Raw genomic sequence first — 24,825 nt, forward strand, 5'->3', positions numbered from 1 at the left:
ACTCAAAGTGGGGAGGGGGCTTCCAGGTCACAGCTAGACAACCTGGCTTAGTGAAACAGTAAAGCAAAGGAAGCAATCAGATATGTGTTTGTCTCATGTGAGCAGAGGGATGATTTTGAGTTTTGCCTGTCCTTTGTTCACAAGGAACTTCCTTGTGGGCAAACTGTGAGGGAGGTATGTAGCTTATCTTTGTAGCTATCTTATTTAGAAATAAAATGGGAGGCAGGTTTGCCTGACATAGTTCCCAGTTTCACTTTTCCCTTGCTTTAGTGATTTTGGGGTCTCGAGATTTATTTTATTTTCACAGTCCCATGAGAGACATAAAGCATTATTTCTAAGACATGAGCATGACAAGTAGGTCAGAAGATTTACAACTTCCTTGTCAATCTTCAACAGAGGATGTTTGCTGTGCTATTTTAAGTTTGATAGTTACTCCAGAGGCATTTGAACCCAATTATTGTAGACAGACACACACTTTTAGGCCAACATTAGTCAAGGCTTTTCCTGGATAGGTCTTTAGATTCCAAAGAAAGTCCAGAAGTAATACTGATTAACAACATATTAGAATATTCTCTCTATTTGTGGTGATGTCAAAAGAGATACATTTAAATATCCTTGCTCTAAAAGTAGGGTACTGTAATTTATAATTATTTTCCGAAGTTTTTATTTTTTGCCTTATTATCATTATCCCCAAGGTGATTCTTATTATGTTCTCATTAAAAATAACAAACACTGAAATATCTACAATACAAAATCAGAAAGTAGAAAACGAATGTGACCTTTTTCACTAAACATTCATCAGAATTAAGGTTCAGCAGCTTGTAAATGTGGTTAGCCTATCTTCAAACTGGAGCTCATTGGAGGTTTTCTGTAATGAAGGCTAGACCTTGTCAAGAAAGTTCCTGCAACCTGATATGGAAGACATTGTTTTCTACTGTGGCAGGGATTTGAGTTACACACAATGTACATATTTGGCCACACTCAGCAAAGATGCTGTTAATACTTGTGCATTTCACACTACAAATTTTGCTTCAAAGGAATAAAACAGTAAGCTAGTATTGGACTCTAGTTACAATGACATGCATACTGACATATGGAATGGGAAACGCATTGCCATCTGAAATTTATTTTGAAATGTAGCAAAAAAAAAAAAAACATAGATTGAGGATGGGTGTATTGGTGGACAGATAGAGGGAGAGGTGACAGGTGGTGAGGTCACCTGTTGCTTACTCTTCTATCGATGGACTGAGATGTTCAAAGAGGGTGTTCATGCATGTAGCCATTTGGACATAACTTACAGTATATTTTTCTCCAAACTACAGCACAAAGCTAAACTCTACAGACTATAGGAGAGAAATGTAACTACATAGTATATGAAAACAGGATCTTCTATTGAGCCTTAAGTTTGTTTTTTGTTTTGCTGGGATTTTTGCTGTGGTATAACAGAGAGCACTCTCATTATACAAATATCATCATCGTTTAGAATAGGGAAATGCTTCCTCATGTGAACACTGAAGAGGCCTTCTCTGCTGGCCTTTACCCTTCCATTTGTGAGACCCTAAAACCAACGAAGGGGCAATGCAGGAGTTCAGGACTAACCTGGGCAATATAGTGAGACCCTGGTCTCTATGAAAAATTTAAAAATAAGCCAGGCATGGTGGTACACGCCTGTAGTCCCAGCTACTTAGGGGGCTGAGGTGGCAGAATTGCTTTAGCCTATGAGGCTGAGTCTGCAGTGAGCCATTATTGAGCCACTGCACGCCAGTTCGGGTAACAGAGCAAGACCTTGGCTCAAAAAAATAAAGGGGGGTGGGGGGATAATTAAATCTTCCCATATGTAAAGAACCAGGTAGTCACCATGCCCACAACACCCACCCTGAAATACACTCAGAGAAGACTCTATCAAGTCGAGGCCCAAGCGGCATTGCACCACTGAGAAATTTGTGATGGGCTGTACCTGCTTTCACCTGTCTACCCTCACCGTGGTTTCAACAAGTTTTCTCTCCAGGTGCTACTCTATGGAATTAGGTTGGACCAGAGACAAGCCACCAAGTAAACGTTTTGTTTTGTTCTGCTTCGTTCCCAAGCAATTTCATGACGGGTTCCATTTATGTCACTTTCAGGAAATGAGTCCACCAAAACACGAAATTTTTAAAAAAGAGTCATATATGTCCACAAGATCGGTTCATTTTTTATTTTTTAATGAACATTTAAGATTCATATACAAAAGCTGACAGAGCAGGAAGTCCAGTCATGAAATACATACAAGGAAATAAAATGGAAAATAACTCAAGGACAATTTCTCACCACTGAAGCGCTACACGCTGGCTGCAGAGGGAGGTGGTCGGTGTTTCAGAGACAGCGATCACACGGGCCAAGGGCTGAGAGTGCCGTCAACACACTGTTTGTGGTTTGTTTGAACATCTCCTTTCTTTCCTTGGCTGTTGTTCAGGTAGTGGGTGGTGTGGGGTGGGGTAAGAAATGTGTCTTTTTCCTCCCAAAAAATTTAAGCAGTTAATTTTTTTTCCTCAGGGAAATACTGTATTTGTGTGTCTAACATATGATGTGTTTCTGTTATTAATCTGCCTGCATAAATGTTTGCCGACTCTATTTCTTCATGTAAGATCATGCAGCACTTTCCTAATTTCAGAACAGTAAGAATTATCACAGGCAGTTCATTTTGTACGTAAATGTCCAAGTTTCCTGGTCATGAAAAACGTGCTCTTTATGATCCCTGTTTCTCACAATAGAGTTGGTCAAGTCATAATCATGGAGAGTTTCCTAAAATATTTATTCGCTGGGAAATTTTGTATGAAATGACATTTGAAGTATAAAAAACATTGTTAGGTAACACTTGAAGCAGTTAAAAATATACGTATCTTGTTGGTAAACTATCAACGTATGATACTGGGCATCTGAGTGTCGGTCATTGTATCCCGTTTTCCTAGAAAGGTGTTTGCTTGATTTATCAATGGGACGTCTTGGAAACATCTGAAGTTACATATAGAAACATCAAGGCAATATTATTTGTACATATTATTAAACATGCAAAAATTTCCTGAAAGATAGTGCTCACATATGGAACGCCCCTGCGAGCAAGCCCTCCCCTTGATACCATTTCGCTGGAAGTCTTGGAGTTTGGGAGTGCGGCCGGTTATTTTGGAGAGGCAGCTCCTTTTATCACCGGCTCCCTATTCAAATACGTGGCCCAGTACACTAAGTTGAAAGTGCCGAACAAGACTGGGAATACGATTCGGGACATTTTGTCAATTTTGCTGATACTGTTGTAAGTCTTTTTGCTTTCAGGAGTCTTCTCTTCGGAGGGTTTTACTGAGACCGAGGTTGTATTCGACGTCCCTGCTGGAGTCTGTTCCTTCGGAATGTTTGGGGGGTGAGACATCTTCCCAGCTGTAAAAGCATTTGTTGACTTATTGAGCATGACTTCACGCTTTTTCTGCAAAATATAATAGGAATGTAAGGACGCGCCGCTTACAGGCAATGGTCAGCTCACCTTGGAGTTCTAAAGGTGCACCTTTCAAAAGAGAGAAACACCTGCTTAGCCTGGGAGAGGGCCCTCCTCCATTGATGTCTCCAGGTAGCCTGCAGACAGGGCACACATGAGAGCTATGATTGCTATGTAAGTCTGGCAATCTCATTACTGGATATATTCCCAGAGGAATACAGATCATTCTACCATAAAGACACATGCATGAGAATGTTCATTGCAACACTGCTCACATAGCAAAGACATGGAATCAACCTAAACACCCATCAATGACAGATTGGATAAAGAAAGTGTGGTACATATACACCATGGAATGGTGCAGCCATAAAAAAAGAATGATAAAAAGAATGAGATCTTGTCTTTTGCAGGAACATGGATGGAACTGGAGGCCATTATCTTTAGCAAACTAACACAGGAACAGAAAACCAAATACCACAAGTGGAAGCTGAATGATAAGAACTTATGAACACAAAGAGGGAAACAACAGACATTGGGGTGGAAGGTGGGAGGAGGAAGAGGAGCAGAAAAAAATAACCATTAGATACCAGGCTTAGTACCTGGGTGACAAAATGATCTATATAACAAACTCCTGTGACTTGATTTTCCTACAACAAACCTGCACATATACCTCTAAACCTAAAATAAAAGTAAAAAAAAATTAAAGTCTGGCATTTCTCAAGATCTTGGCATAAACGGAATTAGGACTTCCCCCCTGCAAAGGCAGCCATCACTTCTTTACCTTCGAGTGCACCAGCGGGAGGGAATAAGGTGTGTGGATATAAGGGAAGCCCTAAGGTGTAGCCTGCGGGGAAGGAGGAAAGGACGCAATTAAACCTCATGGTACAGAATGCACTCTTTTGACAAGGTGCCTTCCACCCAGCACAAGACTTTTGAGACTCGCCCATTTGCTGTGTCTATCAGTCATCCTCTCCTTTTCATGGCTGAGTGATGTATCTTTGCACGAATGTGCCACCGTTTGCTTACTCTCCAATCGATGGACACCTAGACTGTTTCTAATCTTAACTCTTATGGATTAAGCAGTTATGAACATTCTTGTATACGTTTTTTGTGAAGATTTTTTTTTTTGGATATAAAATTCTAAACAGGTAAGTTACATTATGGTGGAAGAAATAAAAATAGTGGATATGTTTGGACAGGTGGAGTCAAGCCCTGCCTGGGAAGAGGCATGGTGAGTTTTCTGGAGGCTGGAGATGTCCTCTACTGTGGCAGGGATTCGAGTTACACACAATGTACATATTTGGGCACACGCAACAAAGGTGCCATTAATACTTGAGCATTTCACACTACAAATTTTGCTTCAAAGGAATAAAACAGTAAGCTAGTATTGGACTGTAGTTATAATGACATGCATGCTGACATATGGAGTGGGAAATGCATTGCCACCTGAAATTTATTTTGAAATGTAGCAAAAAAAATCACAGATTGAGGATGGGTGTATTGGTGGACAGACAGAGGGAGAGGTGACAGGTGGTGAGGACACAGCCACAGGTAATGTTAACAGCAGACGGTTTCACTGTAAACCTCTTTAAACATTGCTGTATGTTTAAAAATGTGCACAATAAAATGTTAGACAACCTGTGTTCCACTACTAAAGTAATACAGTCTCATTAATTAAAACTTGAAAAACACAAGAGAGTAAAGAAAATAAATCAACCATTAAGAATAAAGAAAAGATAAAAAGCAGAAAGGCCAAGCATAGAGCACGAGTCAGGGGAAACAGGTGAAACAGGTGAACCAAAACCAGGCCAGGGGCAGGGGCATGAGGACCTCCTGGGGAAACCGTGCCGGAGCCTGAGGGAGGCGGGCCACACCTCAGAAATGCGATGGCAGTTTTGCCAGCCCCGCCTTCCCCACCGTCATGTGAGCGCTCATGCAGATCCGCCAGAAGAAACCCATACATGTGAGTTACTGCTTAGAATGGTTCTAGCTCTGGGTGGAACCAAGTGAAGGGCAAGCCCTTGAGAAGATACCGCTCTGTCCTGAGGGTGCGCGTTTTTACTGGGAAGGAATGTGCAGTGGGGTGGGGGCAGGTGGCAGGGAACACCCGCCTGGGACTCAGCACAGTCACAGCGCTGGTGGTGGAGATGTACACGCGCCCCGGAATCCGCCTGTCCGGAAGGACGTGCTCCCCAGCTGCAGGCAGTGCGGCCGGGTGTCAGCTCTTCCGGTAGCCTGAGTTGCAGAGGGCGGTCTGGCCAGACTCATGCCCTTCCTGGGGAAACCAGACACATCTGTTGGGCAGCGACGCAGGAGTCTAAAGCCCTGGCCACATCCCTGACACGGGGCACCTCCACTGGCCACCTGCTCCACACGCCCCAGCGGGTGAGCCTGGGCTTTGCTAGGCCTGCGTCACGGTTTGATTTCTTCCTCTCCGAATCTCACTGCCCCCTGTTTCCTTTCCCAAACCTTCCCTCCTAAAATCTGCCACACCCCAAACGCTGACCCAGTGTTTGCTTCTGGAGATCCCAACTTGGAACAATGGTGAACACAGTCTATTTTTTTAAACTCCTCTCTACTTCCAGGGAACAGTTTACTCGGGTGTAGGCTGACCCCAGGCTGTGGAATTCACGCTCGCGGCCGGAGTCTGACCGCGGGGTGTGCTGCCTGCACATGCTCCATGCCTTCCAGGCACAGACCCTTCCTGGCGGCAGGGGTGGAACCCCTAGCGTCACTGCCTTCCGGAACGAGAGAGTCTTGACATTCCACAAGCCAGCCTGAGGCATGCTGCTTATTCTAGAAGACCCTCACTCTCGTGAATGAGACAATGCAGGTCACCCTCATCCTCTCTCTTCCCTCCAACCCTCCATTCAGAATTCAGATCTACGGCGATTAGATTAGCCAGTGATGGCGACACCCAACAACACCACCCAACCACATGCGTGCTCTCTCCGTTCACCGGGGGTTCATGTTCCTCCTGGACTCACAGGCATAAGCCCGACAACCTTGGTGACTGTCAGGAACTTCTGGCTGCTCCCTGACTTCATACCAGGCTCCAGCCCACTATCCTTCACGCACCGTCTATGTCCCAGGCAGGTGACACACACGCACCTTCCAGCAACACAGTGCGGAGTGTTGGGAAGCCCCATCTCCCCAAACTCCATTCTCATTCCTCCCCGCACAGCACCTTCTCTGGCCCCCTGGTCTGCAGGAACAAGTTCAAACGTGTCGGCCAAGAACTTCCATCATCTGAGAACAGCCTGCTCCCAGCTCCCCAGTCCCTATCACCCAGTGTGGTCAGATCACTCCTGTCCCTCCTCCCAGCCCTCAAAGCACACCCACGCCCGAGGCCCTTCCTCCAGCTCCTCCTTTCCTCCCTCCATGAGAGCACCCAGCAGGGGTCCTGCCAGGCCTTCCCGCAGCCAGGGAGCTAGGCTCGGAAGTGCGGCTTCTATGCTGAAACTCCAGCAGGGGAGGGACTCCTGGCACGTGGAAATAGTGAAGGCACAATGGCGAGGTCAGGCCAGAACTCCTGACAGCAGAGTCCAACCCTCAGAGCAAGCACAGGGCTGTGGATGGGATGGAAGCAGTTCTCCCGGTAGAACCAGGGCCTCCTGCTCTGCTGTAACTGGCTTGTGGTCCCTGGCTGGGAGGTCGGGACTTACACTTCGAGGCCTCTCTAATGCCTTCCAAGACTCCCTTCATGCTGATTTTCCAAAGGACAGATTAAGTTTTACTTTCAGGTCACCCCGATGGCTCTGACCTCCTGTTCTCTCCTCACAGAGATGTGTGTGTTTGTTTTCTGTGTGGTGAAATTAGCAGTTCACCATATGCTGCTTTATTTACTGTCCATGAATGCTATTCTTATCTCCCCAAGGAAACAATGCAGCTTGGAATCTTGGTAAATCTTTTTTCTTCAAATGTTCTTAAGATTTGGGCATAAATCACCCTTTCAATACTTGATGGTGCTTTGCTTTGAACAGAGTAATGCTTTCACAACAATTTATGTGCCTGGTAAAAGGGGGTCAAATCATGGACTCAGCGGGGCTTGGGTGTGCTTTGCTGATGAACTCCTTCCATTACGTCGGCGCCCCCTTCTCGACCTGAGGCCACCTGAAGAGGACAGCCTGCGTGGTGAAGGGGGAAAAACGAGCAGAAGAACAGATTCCACAATTAAAACCAGACGTGTCATCCCTTAAGAGACAGGAGTTACTTCTGCCAAAATAACGGGCTTGAATAGAAACAGGCCCAAGCCATTCACATCCTGTCGCCTTTTGCTGGAGTGAAATTGGACTTGTTGTCAGTAAGACTTGGTGAGGGCCTTGAGTATAAGGGAAGGAGCTTTTGGGAGCTGCCGGGGAGGAAAGAGCAGCGCCTTGTCTTATGTTTGGATAGAATCGGGCACACTTTCTCTGTCAAGGGGACCTGGAAGAAGGGAGGAGAAACAGTCAGTACCTTGATCTTAGCTGCTTCCAAGGCCTTTTTGCCATCCCAGGCCCAGCCTCTCTTGGTGAAGTAATTGACCGTGGCAAACTCTATCAGCGCCGAGAAGACGAAGGCATAGCACACGGCTATGAACCAGTCCATGGCGGTGGCGTAGGCCACTTTGGGCAGAGAGTTCCGGGCGCTGATGCTGAGGGTCGTCATGGTCAGCACCGTGGTGACCCCTGCGGGGGTCAGGCGGGGCAGAGTGGAAAACGGAAACAGGGTTCAGTGCCGGCACCCAGGACCCCAGTACAACATGCCCAAAATGATAGACACAAAGGGGACCAGTGATTTTTTTTTTTATTTTTTTGAGACAGAGTCTTGCCCAGGCTGGAGTGCAGTGACGTGATCTTGGCTCACTGCAAGCTCTGCCTCCGGGGTTCAAGCAATTCTCGTGCCTCAGCTGCCTGAGTAGCTGGGATTACAGGCAGGCATCCCCACACCTGGCTAATTTTTGTATTTTTAGTAGAGACGGGGTTTCGCCACGTTGGCCAGGCTGGTCTCGAATTCCTGGCCTCATGCCATCCGCCCGCCTCGGCCTCCCAAGGGACTGATGATTTTAATCCCAGCCTGCGCTTTCCTCTACTGTTTTGCTAACACCTAACAGATTCACAGCACTTAGACAGACAACTGCTGACGCTCCGTGTCTTGACTGTCCCTTCCCTTTAGAATATGAACTGAGGAGGGCAGGGATTGCGGTCTGATTTTGGCTCCCACTGCCATGAACAAAGCCAGGCAAACAGCCATTGCTCCACAAAGACACGTAGAGCGAGTGATGTGTTTCTGTAGCACGAAGGCAAGATCCAAGGCAGAATGACAGTCACATTCACACCGCAGCCAGCAGGTGCCTCCCAGTGATTTACTAGGCACCCGGAAGCAGACGGCTCCCTGCAAACAGGGAAGACAGACCTTCACCTGACTGCAGACTTGTCAGAAGCGCCATATCTGAATCTGGGTCTGGGCATGTCAGTCCCTCAAAGCAGGAACAGTGTCCCCTGGAGGCTGCTGTGCCTGGAGCCTGTGGCCACTAGGAAAACTCTGCAGTGACCACACAGCCAGGCTGTATCCCTGGAAGAGGACGTTCCTTAGGACTGGCAGACTATGCACCAGCTACTGGGTCCGCTGAGTGTCAGACTCTGGTCTAAGCTGCATTCTGGATGGGTGTCAGTATCCTTGATTGGCAGGTTGGGGAGCCTGAAGATTTGGAAGTAGTTAGCAAGGTGCCCAAGCTTGCCAGCAAGGAGGTGAGACTGCCCACACTGGGAGCCAGGCCTGTGGACTCTCGCGGTTCACAAAGCTTCCACCTGCTAGCCCTGCCTTCTGCAGAAGCATGCACCTGTGTGGGCGATGGGGGTGTAACTAAAAACTGTGGGCCTGTAAAATTCGTATGTTGAAGTCCTAACCTCCAGTACTCTACATTATGGCCTTATTTGGAGATGCAGTATTTAAAGAAGTAATTAAGTTAAAATGAGGTCACTGGGGTGGACCCTCATCTGCTATGACTGACGCCCTTATAAAATGGGGAACCTTGGAGACAGACATGCACACAGGCAGCATGCCGTGGGAGGGCTGGAGTGATGCTGCCATGAGCTAAAGAGCTACCAGAGGCCAAGAGACAGGCCGGGAACAGATCCTTCCCTTGCATGCCCCAGGAGAAGCCAGCCCTGCCAACGCCCTGATCCCAGCCTTCCAGCCTCCGGAAGTGTGAGCTGATACATTTCTGCTGTTTAAGCCCCCAGTGTGTGGGACTTGGTTAGGGCAGTCCCAGGAGACCAGCACAGCACCAAGGACACGTAGTATGCCTGGGGTTTCATTCAACGCCATCCTTCACAGCAATACAAGTACACAGTGAACGTCATTCCCTGCATGAAATCAACACTGCCAAAGGAATCAATAGAGATCTTTGATTTTTTTTAGAAATCCAGTTAATCACTGTGTTGAGGGGGAAGAGCTCTGTGCAGGATCTTAAATGAGCCTCTTGAGTCTTCTTCTTGGGCCTTTAATATCTTAACATGCATCTCCCTCCACTCCCTGCCAAAAAACCCCGACAGTAACAGGCAATCCCCTGCCCGCTTGCTTTCTGCCTACCAACTAAATTCCCCTAAAGAGTTCATGAGGCACATTAACTTGGGGAGCACAGCCTGGTCACCAGCCAACCTCCACACCCTCCTGAAACAATCCTGACGCTCGCTCGGGCTTGGCAAGTGAAGCTGGACTCTTGGCTGGAGGCAGAGTGATGAGGAGACGGGAGCACCCCTGCGCCCCTCACTCCTGAACTCCCTGAGCTCTTGGTCAGCCTACACTCTGGGGGAGCATTAAGATAAAACGCATGCTAACGTTTTCCTGCTTTGGAAAGGAAACTGCAATAGCAAATGCTGATGTGTGAATCGTACTTTACAGTCTACAGAGATGTGAGCATCTAGGATCACAACTGACTGGCAAAAGTGCCTTTCGTATCTTCCTGAATCAGAGGCAGCTGAGCTTCGAGGTAATTAAGACTCAGACAATCAACTGTGTCTGCTGAGCCACGGTACCTCCTGAGTTAGAGTTCTCCCAAATTAGCTGATGTCTTAGGGACGTAAAATGATGCTGCTCTAGGTTTGCATCAGGTATACAGATTTAATTTATTCCTATTGCATCTCTTTGATTGTTATTTGGTGATTAATTTTAAAGTGGCATGCACATTTCAAAGAAAACTGCCTGATAACTTACAAAGTCATACTTGATGAGAACCAAAAATACTACAGACTGAGTATCCCTATTTCAAAAATCCGAAACCTGAAATGCTACAAAATCCAAAACTTTTTGGGCACTGACATAACGCTGAAAGACAATGCTCCGTGGAGCTCATTTCAGATTTTCAGATTAGAGATACTCAACTGGTATCATGCAATTCCTCCAAAATTTAAAAAAAACTGACATCCGAAATACTTTTGGTTCCAAGCATTTGGGATAAATGACGCTCAACCTGAATAGCAAAATCTCACATAAAACAGATACATGCTTGCAAGGTCAAACCACGCAAAAAGGCTTTTCAGCAAGGAAATAACTATAAATAGACCATGTGATATTCCTTAAATCCTTCTTTGGAGAGAAATCCTAAACCCTAATCCTTAACATTAAATTCTTAATGAATTGGTCAATTTGTTTTCCAGGTCACACAACACAGAGGCAGCACTAGAAGTTTCATGGAGGTTGTTGCTATTGCTTTGGGGTGGTTAGGGTCAGTGGCAAAACACCAGTGTCCAGGCCTGGCTTGGGGACACTCACCAAAAACTGTCCTGGCTGGGACTGATTCCCGGTTCAGCCAAAAGGACACCTGTGATAAGATCACGGTCATTATGCAGGGAAGGTAGGTCTGGATGACAAAGTAGCCAATCTTCCTTTTCAGGTGGAAGTGAGCTGTCATGATTGTGTATTCGCCTGCAAATAAGCAAATGACTGCACATCAGTCCCCTAGAGTCTCTGCTTGCTGCATCCAGGGAGTTCACCAGGAGCCTCCCTTCCACTCCCCTGTCAGGCTGGACAAGCATTCATTTGTATGATCTGGGTTAAGGAGAGGACACAGGAGGATGCCTGAATTTTTTCTCAGTCATTTTATAAGTCTTTCGACCCCTGGTCTCTGAAGAGCCTTTGCTGACGGATGCTCTTCCTGGGGGAAATCAGATTTGTCTGTTTTACTAATCTCCGGTCACAATCTGTGCCTCTCTCCCCCCTACTCGCTCGCCTGCTTCTGCAATTAGGATTTCAGGATTTAGCCTCCCCGGATATAACTCAGGATTTCACAGAGCCCTGCAGAGGGTGGACAGAGTCCTTCTTGTTTCCAGTCTACAGGCTCCAGGGAGGTGAGACGACCATTCCCACCAGCAGCAGGCCCTGTGCTGGCTGCGTCCCAGGTGCAGAGTGAGATGCAGCAGCTCAGGAGGCCCTGGGTCCTGGCAGCTCATCCCTTCTGCCACCTACCAGAGTTGTGTCACCTGTTCTCTGAAATTGGGGGCATTTCCTTGGCGATGCCCCAGTGCCTTCTCTGGATTTGCCTGGCTGTGTGGGAGGCACGAGGAGACCTCCCATTCATTGCTGAGAATGATGCCGTCCTCATGGTGAACTGGTAAGGAGCTGAGGTCGGGGGCTGTGGTCAGGGAGTGTGAGCCCTGCTGGGCCAGTCTTCTTGCTGCCTGGATTTGCCTCTCCCTGGGGAGATGGGAAGTGTTCTTTGAGGGGTGGAGGAAGAGCAATTCAAAAAACTTTGGCTGAATTGTGAGGAGTGGATGGTGTGGCCGGAGAGCTGCGATGCACTGTGAACGTGGGGAGAATAGGCTTGGGGACTCCATCAGCCCAGGCCCCGGTCTGTTACAGTAGTGGTCTGCGGCTGCAGGGACTGCGTGTTGGGACATTAAGAGTCTGACATCACAGTTGCAGTGTTTACTATTGGGATGGAAGCCCACAGCTCAGCAAGGCCCACTGTGGCTGCTTCACTGAGTGTCAACTCAAAACATGTCGTATGTAGGAGATGAAGGAACCATAGCAATCACATGTGGCAAAATCTGCCCTCTAACACAAGAGGAGCCAACAATCTCAGCCGTGCCTGGACAGGCCGGCAATGCACTACGGGTGCACTTTTCCCGTAGTCCGCAGCAGGTGAGGGAGCAGAGCCGGCTCGAAGACCAGAGAGAGAAATGGGCAAAGAACAGGCAAAGGGTATGTTGGTAGCAAGGACTGGATCTCTACCAGTGATCCAAGTCTGTGTCTTCTTAGCACTTGAAGAAGTGAAATGGGATTCTGTTTTACAGTAGGGCTTGAAATTACTCTCCTACTTCTAATTCTTTTGCTGGTAGTTCTTTTCATTTTGTTATATTTTTGAGTTGAGGGTAGGAAAACTCGATCGTGTTTGTTTTAAAAGATTGTAGAATGCAAACAGGAGTAGAAATCCCAGTTATTAATATTCAAAGAACTATATGAAACAGTTCCAAACTGGAATATCCTCCCTCAGCATCGCAATTGCTTACACCAAACTCTTGCTACGCTACCTTCCACTGGTTTCCATAAAACCGGCCCATTCCCTCTGCCTTTCCCTTTAGCGTGGTAATCAAACGGTGAAGCCATCCTCCCAGACTCTCATATCCCCCAGGGATGCCCAGTGCGCAGGCCTGTGGGTCAACAGGGTGCTGACTGCCTGTGTGTGCACCCAGAACAGGCTATGCACTCAACGGCCTGTGTGCTCGGCCAGCTGCAAGGATAGCGGTGCTGACAATCAGCCGTGCTGACAGAGCGCTCCCCTGAAAATATCCTCTGGGGCTTAGAGCTCATTCTGCCATCAGGGCTCCCTGCCTCCCTTTAGGCTTTTCTCCAAGGCTGCAGAAGCTTTTTGGAGCTCAAAACCCCCTCCTTTGCTCACGGCACTCTCTGGTGACCTTGACCCCTATGGCTGGGCCTGCCTGCCCTGGAGATATCTGGCCACAGAACTTGCAGGCTCTGGAGATGCAATGTGTCCTGTTCCTTTGGTCTCCCCACCAACTTTTTTTCGGGGAAGCCAGGCTGGGATATTGACCCTGCAGGGCTCAGGCCAGCCCAGGGCACCTGGCATTGAGAGTGTCTGCTTCCTTCGTGTACATTTCAGCTCTTCTTTGTAGGCTGCCTGGTTGTGCTTTCCCAACTTCAACTCCAGGGAAATCTCTGCGCTGTTTAAAGCCGGAGGTGGGGCAGCAGGTAACTGGGGGTATTTGTAGGAAGCTGTCTACCTTTCCTGCCTAGGGGTGTGTTATATAAGCAGGTCCACTGCAACTGCCGGCCACAGCTGGTGCCTCTGTGCACTGCAGGGAGGGGCGGGCTGGGAGGACTCCCTTGGCCAGCTCTCACACAGCTGTGGCCCAGGGAGAGCACAGCTGTCCAGGACAGGGTGTGCTTGGCTGCTGTGCCACCTCCCACGTGGGCCCTGCAGAGGGGTGCTGGGAGCAGCGAGCTCTCCGGGGGTGTGGTGTCCGGAGTGCACCTGGGAGCCCTCACCTGTGCTGGTGCTGATGTTCTCAGTGCCCACTGTCTGCCCCATCAGGTGGTACTGGTTCAGTCTGGAGCCATCTTCCGCCACCACCACAGACTTGGTGGAGCCGTTGGTCCAGACGTAGACGACTTCAGAATTAGGGTAGGCATCTGTATGAGGAGGGGGCAGAAGTGACATAAACATGAAATCATTCCCAGCCTGGAAAACACAGAAGCTTTTACTAAAGTAGCAAGAGAGAGGATGAGAACGTTTGAAAAGTCAAGGTTCCACGACCTAAAGAATGCATAGGGTGGTTGGACCAGGGCAGATGACACTGCAGTTCAGCTTCTTCCCATGTCTAAAGGCCTGGGTGCCAGGCTGCTGTCTGGCACTTCCTAGTACGTGGTGCTTCTCTGCAGAGCGCACGATGGTGCAGCAGGTGAGAATGTGGGCTCTGAGACCAGACTGCCTGGGTCCCTCCAGCTCTGTGACTTTGTCAGGTCACTTCTTCTCTGTGCCTCAGTGCCTTCATCATAGAATGGGATTAAAACAGCAACCATGTCTGAGGGCCCTGGCTATGACTGCATGACCTACATCAAGATTTACAAGCATGGAGTGCCTGAAGCAGCACCAGGCCGCATTCCCTACTCCAAGCCTTCCACTCTCCAGCAGGCACCTGCTGTCCGTGCCATCCTGGGTGTGAAGGTGCTGTGGCAAGCAGGACCTGCACCCCTGGTGTCACACCTGTGAATATGGTACCTTACTTGGCAAAAGACACTATGCACATGGAATTCAGGTTCTGGACCTCAATATCAGAAGATTATATATGATTTTCCCAGGGGGTGCAATCTAATCACTTGCCCCCTTAAAAACAGAGAACTTCCCTAATCAGAGAGATTAGAAGCATGACAAAAGGGCTCCACTCACCACTGCTGGCTTGAGGATGGGGTAAGGGGGGCCATAAGCCAAGGAGAGTGGGCAGCCTCTAGAAGATGTGACTAGGCTGGAATATACGAATCTGGAAGCTTGCAAAGGAGCCCAAAGCTTAGGGCAGTTCTGACAGTCAGGGACCGTAGTAGTCCGTTCTCATGCTGCTATGAAGAAATACCCAAGACTGGGTAATTTATCAAGAAAAGAGGTTGAATGGACTCACAGTTCCACATGGCTGGGGAGGCCTCAGGAAACTTACAATCATGGCAGAAGGCATCTCTTCACAGGGTGACAGGAGAGAGGAGTGCCAGCAGGGGACATGCCAGACGCTTATAAAACCATCAGATCTCGTGAGACTCACTCACGATCACGAGAACAGCATGGAGGAATTGCCCCCATAATCCAATTACCTCTACTAGTCCTGCCCTTGACATGTAGGGATTATTATAATCGAAGGTGAGATCTGGGTGGGGACACACAGCCAAACCATATCAGGGGCCACCTGAGAACACAAACGTTCATCTACACAGCGTGCAGAGCACAGGAAACACTGCTTCCCTCATCAGCTGATGAGGACCTGACAACTCAGTGCCAAATCTGCTCAAGGATGAAAGGGAAGCAGGGAGGGAAGAGAAGGAGAGATGCAGGGAGGAGGACATAGGGGTCCTCTGGGAGTGGTAGAGGTCTGAGGGTGGAGGTGCCTCCTGCAAAGGCCTGGAGGGAGGCAGACTGAGGACGTGAGACGCGATGGGATTCGTGGAGTGTGGAGGCTGCGGCCCACCCATCACTTTCCTTGGTGGGACTGGGGACGGCATACAGTCATTGATGGCTCCTCCTGGGCTCAAGGCCAAGTGGCATACTAACCCGGGACCAGGGGCACGTGCCTGAGCACTGCCAGCAGGGAGAGCTGTGGGGAGGCCGGCTGGGGCCGAGGCCAGCCTGACCTGAGGCCTCGCTGGGAGCAAATCCCGTGAGCCCCTTTCTCCACGGTTAGGGGGCAGAGCTTGGATGATAATCCTTACCAATGAATCCAGTGAAATTATCATTGTAAGGATGAAAGATACCTAGAATCACTGAGTGACATATAACGCATCATCATAATTCACATGATCTTGTTTTTCAAACTACTAGTGACTATTAAATGGCCTATGGATATTGATGATGCCAATAGCATTAATAATGACAGCAGCAAGAGACAGTGTGCTTGCAGTGCGTCAGCTGACATCACCAAGTTCTGCTCTCCTCATCACATTAAGGCTGGGAATAAATGACCTCTCGTGTCCATTTCAGCTCCACTGTTCAGCAACCAACACTAAATTCCTTCTCTGTGTCAGCAGTGTGGCGTTCAATCTTTTTGCGGGGACAAGAGTAAATGAGGCAATCAGGGTTGCAGTGCCAGCATTTGTCTTGATTTAGAGCTCTGGGAAACATAGAGCTCACCCGCCTCTGACCACACATCAGCAGAGCCAGGAAGACGGTCTGAAACATTTTCACTCGCATCGAACTTGGAAATTCATTACCGATTTCCTCAAGGCTTCTTCCCCTGGGTTGACCCTGCCTGTCCTCTCCTAGCCTTGCGAATCCTGACTGGGAGGTAGCAGTGGCGCAAATTCTCGAGGTCTTTCAGAAACCGTGGGTCTTCTGAATAACTACAAAGGAAGTAAGGCAGCGTGGGCCTGACACTCATTACTAGGGTGGCCTTGAGCAACCTCTTTGAGCTCTCGGCCTCAATTTCCCCATCTGTAGATTGGGCAAAATAATCTCCATCTGCTAGTTCACTAGTTCGTGACAAAGTGGGTATGTGAATGTCGAGTATTTAGCACACACCTGACTCACAATAGGTACGTCATCAACAGCAGCTATAACGGACATAACTGTGTGGGCAATGATTTTTGCTTGGTGTCAAATCTGAAAAGGTCTTTTTACTTTAATTTACTTTCTTATTGTTGGTCCAAAGCAAACTCAGTTTGTCAGTCTCTGGTAAGCTCAGGCAACTGTGTGACTCTGTGTGTTCGCTGCCTATGACAATGCAGATTAGAATGTAACAGGTTCTTAGAATTTTTGGGATTTGAAAATGTACAGGGTTTGAGTTACCTAAACGCATATCTCTAGGCTTCCCATTCTTTCTTTCTTTTTCTTTTCTTTCCTTTTTTCTTTTTTCTTTTTTTTTTTTTTTTTTTTTTTTTGAGACAGTCTCTCTCTGTCGCCCAGGCTGGAGTGCAGTGGCACGATCTTGGCTCACTGCAACCTCTGTCTCCTGGGTTCAAGCGATTCTCCCACCTCAGCCTTCTGAGTAGCTGGGATTACAGGCACATGCCACCATGCCCGGATCATTTTGTATGTTTTGTAGAGACAGGTTTTGCCATGTTGGCCAGGCTGGTCTTGAAGTCCTGGCCTCAAGCGATACACCCGCCTCGGCCTCCCCTTCTTTGAAAGCCTGGGCGGGAATGAGCAGAGTAACAACAGCACAAGACCTTGTCACAGCACCCCAGTGAGACCATCTGCAGCCTCCTGAGCTGAACAACAGGTCGGCACCTAACACGTCAATTGTAAAACTTTGAAAAACACAAATGGATAAAGATGGCCTACTGGATACCCAATATCTCTGCTTTAAATTTGACAGTAAAAATGACATCAGTGGGGTTTGGCCACACCCTTTGCCTTGCCCAAGATCAAATGGAAGGTAAGAGGAATAAGCCATGTTACCAGATAACATGTCTGCCCAGGTACCAATGAAGATACACTCTCATCACTGCGCCACAGTAAGACCTTGCAGAATCACACAGGGTTATGGCCATGACTGGCCTGACGGAGAGTCAGACACCATGCTGTTACTGTTTATGAACTTAATGGGCCCAGATCAGGAAAGAAGAAAAAGAACTGTCGCTCTGCCAGCAGAAAAGACTGTCTGCCTTGCAGACAGCAGTGAGAAGCAAGGCAGGAGGCCAGCAGTGTTTAGGAAGAAATCCCTCATGTAACAATTGCTTACCCCTCCCTCATTCGCCAATTGGCTTTTTTACCTTCAATTCACCAGCTCCTTCCAATTATTTCCAATTTCCTCATGGAAAGCAGTATTTCCCAAGTCATCTGATCTTAAAATCAAGCTGCTGTCTTTGAATTACATCCCTCTTTTCCCCTCTACATCCACTTTTCATATCTGGCCACCACCCTGCTCTCTGCTCCCTCACTTCTAAAGACTTCACGGGAATTCCCAGCTTTTGGTTTCAGCTCCACAAATAGTGATTTTTGCATATTCTTCCTCTGCTTCAACAAACATCACTCACCCTGCCTGCTACCTTTTTTTTTTTAAGTTCCGGGATACATGTGCAGGATGTGCATGTTTGTTACAAAGGTACACGCGTGCCATGGTGGTTTGCTGCATCTATCAACCCATCGCCTAGGTATTAAGCCCAGCATTCATTAGCTAATTTTCCTGATGCTTTCCCTCCCCACACTACCCTGCCACAGGCCTCAATGTGTGTTATTCCCCACCCTGTGTCCATCTGTTCTCATTGTTCAGCTCCCACTTATAAGTGAGAACATGCAGTGTTTAATTTTCTGTTCCTGTGTTAGTTTGCTGAGGATGATGGTTTCAGCAAAGGACATGATCTTGTTCCTTTTTATGGCTGCACAGTATTCCATGGTGTATATGTACCACATTTTCCTTATCCAGTCTATCATTGATGGGCATTTGTGTTGATTCCATGTCTTTGCTATTGTGAATAGTGCTGCAGTGAACATATGTATGCATGTATCTTTATAATAGAATGATTTATATTCCTTTGTATATACCCAGTTATGCGATTGCTGGGTCAAATGGTATTTCTAGTTCTAGGTCTTTGAGGAATCACCATACTGTCTTCCACAATGGCTGAACTAGTTTACCTTCCCACCAACAGTGTAAAAGCGTTCCTGTTTCTCCACAGTCTCGCCAGCATCTGTTGTTTCTCGACTTTGTAATAGTCACCATTCTGACTGGTGTGAGATGGTATCTCATCGTGGTTTTAATTTGCATTTCACTAATGATCAGTGATGTTAAGCTTTTTTCATGTTTGTTGGCTGCATGAATGTCTTCTTCTGAGAATTATCTGTTCCTGTCCTTTGCCCACTTTTTAATGGGGTTGTTTTTTCCTTGTAAATTTGTTTAAGTTCCTTGTAGATTCTGGATATTAGACAATTGTCAGATGGAGAGCTTGCAAAAATGTTCTCCCATTCTGTAGGCTGTCTGTTCACACTGATGATCGTGTCTTTTGCTGTGCAGAAGCTATTTAGTTTAATTAGATCCCATTTGTCAATTTTTGCATTTTTTGAAACTGCTTTTGACATTTTTCTCACAAAATCTTTGCCCATGCCTATATCCTGACAAGCATTGCCTAGATTTTCTTCTAGGGTTTTTATAGTTTTGAGTTTTACATTTAAGTCTTTAATCCATCTTGATTTGATTTTTGTATAAGGTGTAAGGGAGGGGTCCACTCTCAATTTTCTGCATATCCTGCCTGCTACTTTGACTCTTTCATAGTGAAGACCCTTCCTGTTTGAGTGGTAATGCTACCCTGTCATTTCCCCAGATAAGGCTTCTCTTCTGTTTCAATACCTTAACAACTGATTGGTGGTCATTTGTGTTTTGTTCTGTTTTCCGTTATACCTCTTTCTATTCCAGTCCTACCAGGTTCAGCTCAAAGCATGGTCCTCATAATAAATATTCCCATCTATGAATTCCAAATGGTTTCAACTGCACAAAGGCATTTAACCCAATTTTCCAAATGTGCCCATAATGAGCTCCTTGGAAACAGACCATGGTTCACGCTTGTGATCCTCACTGCACCTAGCTGAGTGCTGAATGCTTAACACACCTGCTATAGAATGAATGTTTGTGTCTTTCACAAAATTCTTATGTTAAAATCTAATCCTAAATGGGATTGGTCGTAAGAGCCTTTGGGAGGTGATTAGGTCATGAAGGGGGAGACCTCATAAAAGAGGTCTCAGAGAGACCCCCCACTCCTACCACCATGTGAGGGCACATGAGAACATGGCTGTCTGTGAACCAGGAAGCACACTCTGATCAGACATCAAATCTGCTAGCATCTTGGTCTTGAACTTCTCAGCCTGCAGAACTGTGAGAAACACATTCCTGTTATGTATGAGTTACCCAACATTTGGTATTCTGTTATAGCAGCCTGAATGAACACAGATAGAAGTTGGCAGCTGGGCACGGTGGCTAGCACCTGTAATCCCAGCACTCTGGGAGGCTGCGGTGATCACTTGAGGTCAGGAGTTCGAGACCAGCCTGGCCAAGATGGTGAAACCCCGTTTCTACCAAAAAAATACAAAAATTAGCTGGGCATTGTGGCAGGTGCCTGTAATCCCAGCTACTTGGGAGGCTGAGGCAGGAGAATTGCTTGAACCTGGGAGGTGTAGGTTGCAGTGAGCCAAGATCATGCCGCCACACTCCAGCCTGAGCAACAGAGTGAGAATCTGTCTCAAAAAAAAGAAGAAGGAAAGAAAAAGAAATTGGCACCAAGAGTGGGGTGCTGCTGTAACAAATACCTCGAAATATGGAAGTGGCCTTGGGACCAGGTTATGGGTAGAGGCTGGAAGAGATGTGTGCTCGAAGAAGCCTACATTTTCATGAATGGACTGTTTACAGCAACTCTGGTGAGGGCCCAGAAAGAAAAGAGGAGAGTTGTAGAGAAAGTCTCCATTTTCTTTGAGAATATCTAAGCAATCCTGAGCAGAATGTTGGTTGGAATATGGACAGTAAAGGTCATTCCAATGAGGTCTCAGATAAAAAATGAGAAACATGTTACTGGAAGCTGGAGGACAGGTGATCCTCGTTACCAAGTGGCAGAGAGCTTGACTGCACCATGTTCATGTTCTGTTCACAGTTTTTGTGGAAGGTGAAACTGGGAGTAATGAAGTTGAAAATTGGCTGAGGAAATACGCTAAACGAAGTGTTGAAGTGGCCTGTTTCTCTAATAGTTTATTGTAAAATGGGAGAAGAGGGAAATGACTTAAAGATGGAATTGTTAGTTAAGAAGGAAGCAGGCCGGGCATGGTGGCTCACGCCTGTAATCCCAGCACTTTGGGAGGCCTAGGCGGGCAGATCACCTGAGGTCAGGAGTTTGTGACCAGCTTGGCCAATATGGTGAAACCCCTTCTCTACTAAAAATGCAAAAATTAGCCAGGCATAGTGGTGGGCACCTGTAATCTCAGCTACTCGGGAGGCTGAAGCAGGAGAATCGCTTGAACCTGGGAGGTGGAGGTTGCAGTGATCGTGCCATTGCACTCCAGCCGGGGTCACAAGAGTGAAACTCTGTCTCAAAAAACAACAACAACAAAAGACAAAAAAAAAAGAAAAAGGAAGGAAGCAGAATTTAAAGATTTGGGAAATGTTCAACCTATCTATTTTGAAAGGAATGAGAAAGCCTGTTTGGGAGAGAATACCAGGGGTGGGGTGTGGCCAAAGGACCATTTAATAAAGACATTCATTAGTCAGCTATCCCAACAGAAGCCAGGAGCTGCTGTGCAAGACAATGGGAGAAGGCAAAGGAGGGATGCTGGTACCTGCAGGACGGAGAGGCGCCCTGCCCTGCCCTGATGTGCACTGCCTTACCTCTTGGGCTCCGCTCCCTGCTCTCCAGCACCACACTCCTCAGCCACCCCAGCAGGGGTTCTTGGGGACCCTGGTGTGGTGAGGGCTGCACTCAACAGAGCAGAGGGGGCACGATGGCCTCCACCTAGATGTCAAAGCACCGGGGTTCCAAGCACAGCCATTAGAACCCCAGTCCCAGAGAGCTGTGGGGCACAGGCACAGGCACAAGCTGCTACAGGGGCAGGGGATCCCCAAAGTCATGCAGCCCAATCCTTGCCTGGCATAAGTGCTGGGACACAGCTGCTGCCCCAGTGTGACTGGAAGATAGGGACCTCTTTCCCCATGGGTCTGCAGGGCAGAGCGTGGGCCAAGGAGGGCTATTCTCAAGTTTTAAGGTCTGATGGAACTTGTCCTGCTGGGTTCTGGTCTTTCTCTGCACCTCTCCCTCCCCTCTTCCTTCTTACTTCTTCCTTTTGGAATGGGAATGTCTATCCTCTGCCTGCCCCCATTGTATTTGGAAGCATACAACTCGTCTGGTCACAGTTTCACAGCTTGAAAAGAATTCTGCCCAAAGATAAATCGTACTTTGGGTCTCACCCATATCTGGTTTAGATGACATTCAGCTAAGACTTTGGGCTTTAGACTTTTGGATTGAAACCATGTGAGAAGAGCATGAATGTTGGGTGTCCAAGGGAAGAATGTGATAGACTAAATAACTGTGTCCCCCCAAAATTCATATGTTGAAACCCTCAGCTGCAAGATGATGGCATTAGCAGGTGGGGCATTTGGAGGTGATTAGTTTATAAGGATGGAGCCCTCATGAATGGGATTAATGCCCTTATAAAAGGTGCCCCTGGGAATTCCACCATGTGAGGGCACAGTGAGATGGTGCTGTCTTAACCAGGAAGCAGGCCCTCACCAGACACTGAAACTGTTGGCAACTTGATCCAAAACCTCCCAGCCTCTGGAACTGTGAGAAATAAGTTTCTGGTGTTTTTAAGTCCCTCAATTTATGGTATTCTGTTATAACAGCCAGACCAGACTAAAGCAACACTCAGAGTACCTCTTAGATGGTAACTGTCTTAGTCTGCTTGGGTGCCTTCTCATTGTCCTCACATGGCAGAAGGGACGGGAGAGCTCTCTGGGCCTCTTTTATAAAAGCACTAATCCCACACAGGAGGACCCCACCCTCATGTCCTAATCACCTTGTAAGGGCCACATTTCTTCCTACACTGGGGATTGGGTTTCAACACATGATTTGGGGAGGAGACAAACATTCAGATTCCAGTGACAACCAAGGGTAACTAGCACATCAACGTGATTGTTGAAACAATCTAAATTCAGACACCACACAGTTCAAACTTCAGTGTGTTTCTACAAGTGTTGAGACTGTAACATGTTCACACGAGGCATTCAGAAACCTGAGTTCTGGGTCATCCACGCTCATCCTGAGTCAGTAGAAACTGGGGATGATGAATGCAACAGCAGGCATAATTCATGTGTCTGAATGGAATAGCAGCTCACTCCAGTGAGATTCACCCCTCATTTCCTGAAATTCTCTCCACTGGATAACTACCAAAGAAGCTTCCAGTTCTAATTTAGTATGTATTTTCGTGAATCCAGATGTCATCTCATGACTTAAGCTAATATTTAATGAATCACTCCACAAATAAAATGAATGACATAGTCTAAATATATTCTTTTCCTAAATAGTCTTGTCGTGTTTAAGTATTTGCTTCCAAATGGACACCATGCCATTATCTTTAAGGAATTTCCTTATGGACTGAGAAACATCCTTTTGTAAGCTGAGACTAATTTCAAGACTTGCTGGCATTCTTGAGCGTAGAGATAGCAATAACAGAAATGTCTGTTAATTCAGCTCTGCATTAGAGAAACCGGAGCACGTGGCTCATGAGAATAATGACACATATTGCGTTCCTTTGTCTCCTAATAGCAGAGAACTGTTGAATTGAGTAATTTGAAACTCATTATACTATCACATTTAGCCTCTGCATGCTCAGATGCCAATGGTATAAGTGAACAAGTTGGCCAAGCATCTATTTTTAGTAAATCGAAAAGATGAAAGACAAGAAAGAAAAAATCTTTGTTGAATAGCAATTCTTCTCTTAAAATTATCATGTACTGAGTTGAAATCATATAACTGAGGGAAGGTGAAGTGTGTACAGTTTTCTAGTTCTTGGTCAACAGTATACACACAATACATGACATATGAATAAAATCATTCTTATTGTTTTTCATAGTAATAATATTAACAGTAAATATAAATGAATTATCAACCTCTGAAGCAAATCAAATCAATCTTAAGAGCAGGCAGACAGGCCGGGCACAGTGGTGCAAACCTGAAATCCCAGCACTTTGAGAGGCCAAGGTGGGTAGATCACGAGGTCAGGAGTTCAAGACCAGGCTGCCCAACATAGTGAAAACTTGACTCTACTAAAAATACAAACAAACAAACAAAAAATTAGCTGGGCATGGTGGCGGGCACCTGTAATCCCAGCTAGTTGGGAGGCTGAGGCAGGAGAATCCCTTGAACCCGGGAAGGAGAGGCTGCAGTGAGCGGAGATCACGCCACTGCACTCCAGCCAGGGTGATAGTGCGAGACTCCGTCTCAAAAAAGAAAAAAAAGTAGCAGGCAGATAAAAATAAATTTGACATAAGAGTTCAAAACTCCTACTGAGTGCAAGAAACACTTCTATTGGTTTTATTTCTTATATATAATATAAATCTTATTTTATGTGATTGAATATAGAAAGTGAAGAGTTCTCATTCAATGAGTATTTTAACTTTGAGTGTGATAAATGATTTAACTGCAGTTGGTGCGTTGTTAAATATGATAATTTAGGAAATAATCAGGTCATCACGTAGTTTTTCTTTACCAAAACTTACTTTTGTTCTACCTGCCCTGCTCACCATGAGCATTACATCTGGGTATCATGCTGACTTGAACTTAACCAATGATCAAAAAGATAATCATCTTTGACTTTGAGTGTTTTGTTTTTGATCACATCAAAAGCATAATTTTCATATACAAAAAGTGGCATAATTTCAAGTTGTACAACTCCACTTCCTCTGAGGATGTAAACAAGTAATTTTCTTTCAAAGACATCAATCAGTGATTCCCAAATGAAAGGCCTCAGGGATCTTCAGAGGTCCTTTGTTCCAAGTAATGATGTTCCCAGCCACCCAATGGGAGCAAATGATTTCAATAAATCCCAGAGATAGTCCCTTTCCATTATACTGGTCCCCTCAAATAAATGTGTATCTTAATCTCTGTATACATTTAAAGATCATAGTTTGAAAAATGTTGAATTATTTCCATCTAACCTAACTTTTGGCTCATCACGTATACTTCATCTC

General features: G+C 46.6%; 1 protein-coding gene across 6 annotated transcripts in view; it reads right to left on the bottom strand.

Annotated features, from left to right (window-relative positions):
• Positions 1 to 2,180: 2,180 nt before the first annotated feature.
• GABRA5 (gamma-aminobutyric acid type A receptor subunit alpha5) overlaps positions 2,181 to 24,825 on the bottom strand; it is an 80,836-nt gene continuing 58,191 nt past the window's right edge. For all 6 annotated transcript variants that reach the window (XM_015141721.3, XM_028850628.2, XM_028850626.2 and 3 more), the window contains 4 exons: positions 13,952 to 14,095; positions 11,219 to 11,371; positions 7,919 to 8,130; positions 2,181 to 3,454 (listed from right to left, as the gene is read on the bottom strand). In XM_015141721.3, coding sequence (XP_014997207.1) covers positions 3,155 to 3,454; positions 7,919 to 8,130; positions 11,219 to 11,371; positions 13,952 to 14,095 — 809 coding nt within the window. In that variant the 3' untranslated portion in view covers positions 2,181 to 3,154. The remainder of the gene's footprint in view (positions 3,455 to 7,918; positions 8,131 to 11,218; positions 11,372 to 13,951; positions 14,096 to 24,825) is intronic.

The sequence above is a fragment of the Macaca mulatta genome, chromosome 7 (assembly GCF_049350105.2).
Source record: "Macaca mulatta isolate MMU2019108-1 chromosome 7, T2T-MMU8v2.0, whole genome shotgun sequence".
In the NCBI taxonomy this organism is placed as follows: domain Eukaryota; kingdom Metazoa; phylum Chordata; class Mammalia; order Primates; family Cercopithecidae; genus Macaca; species Macaca mulatta.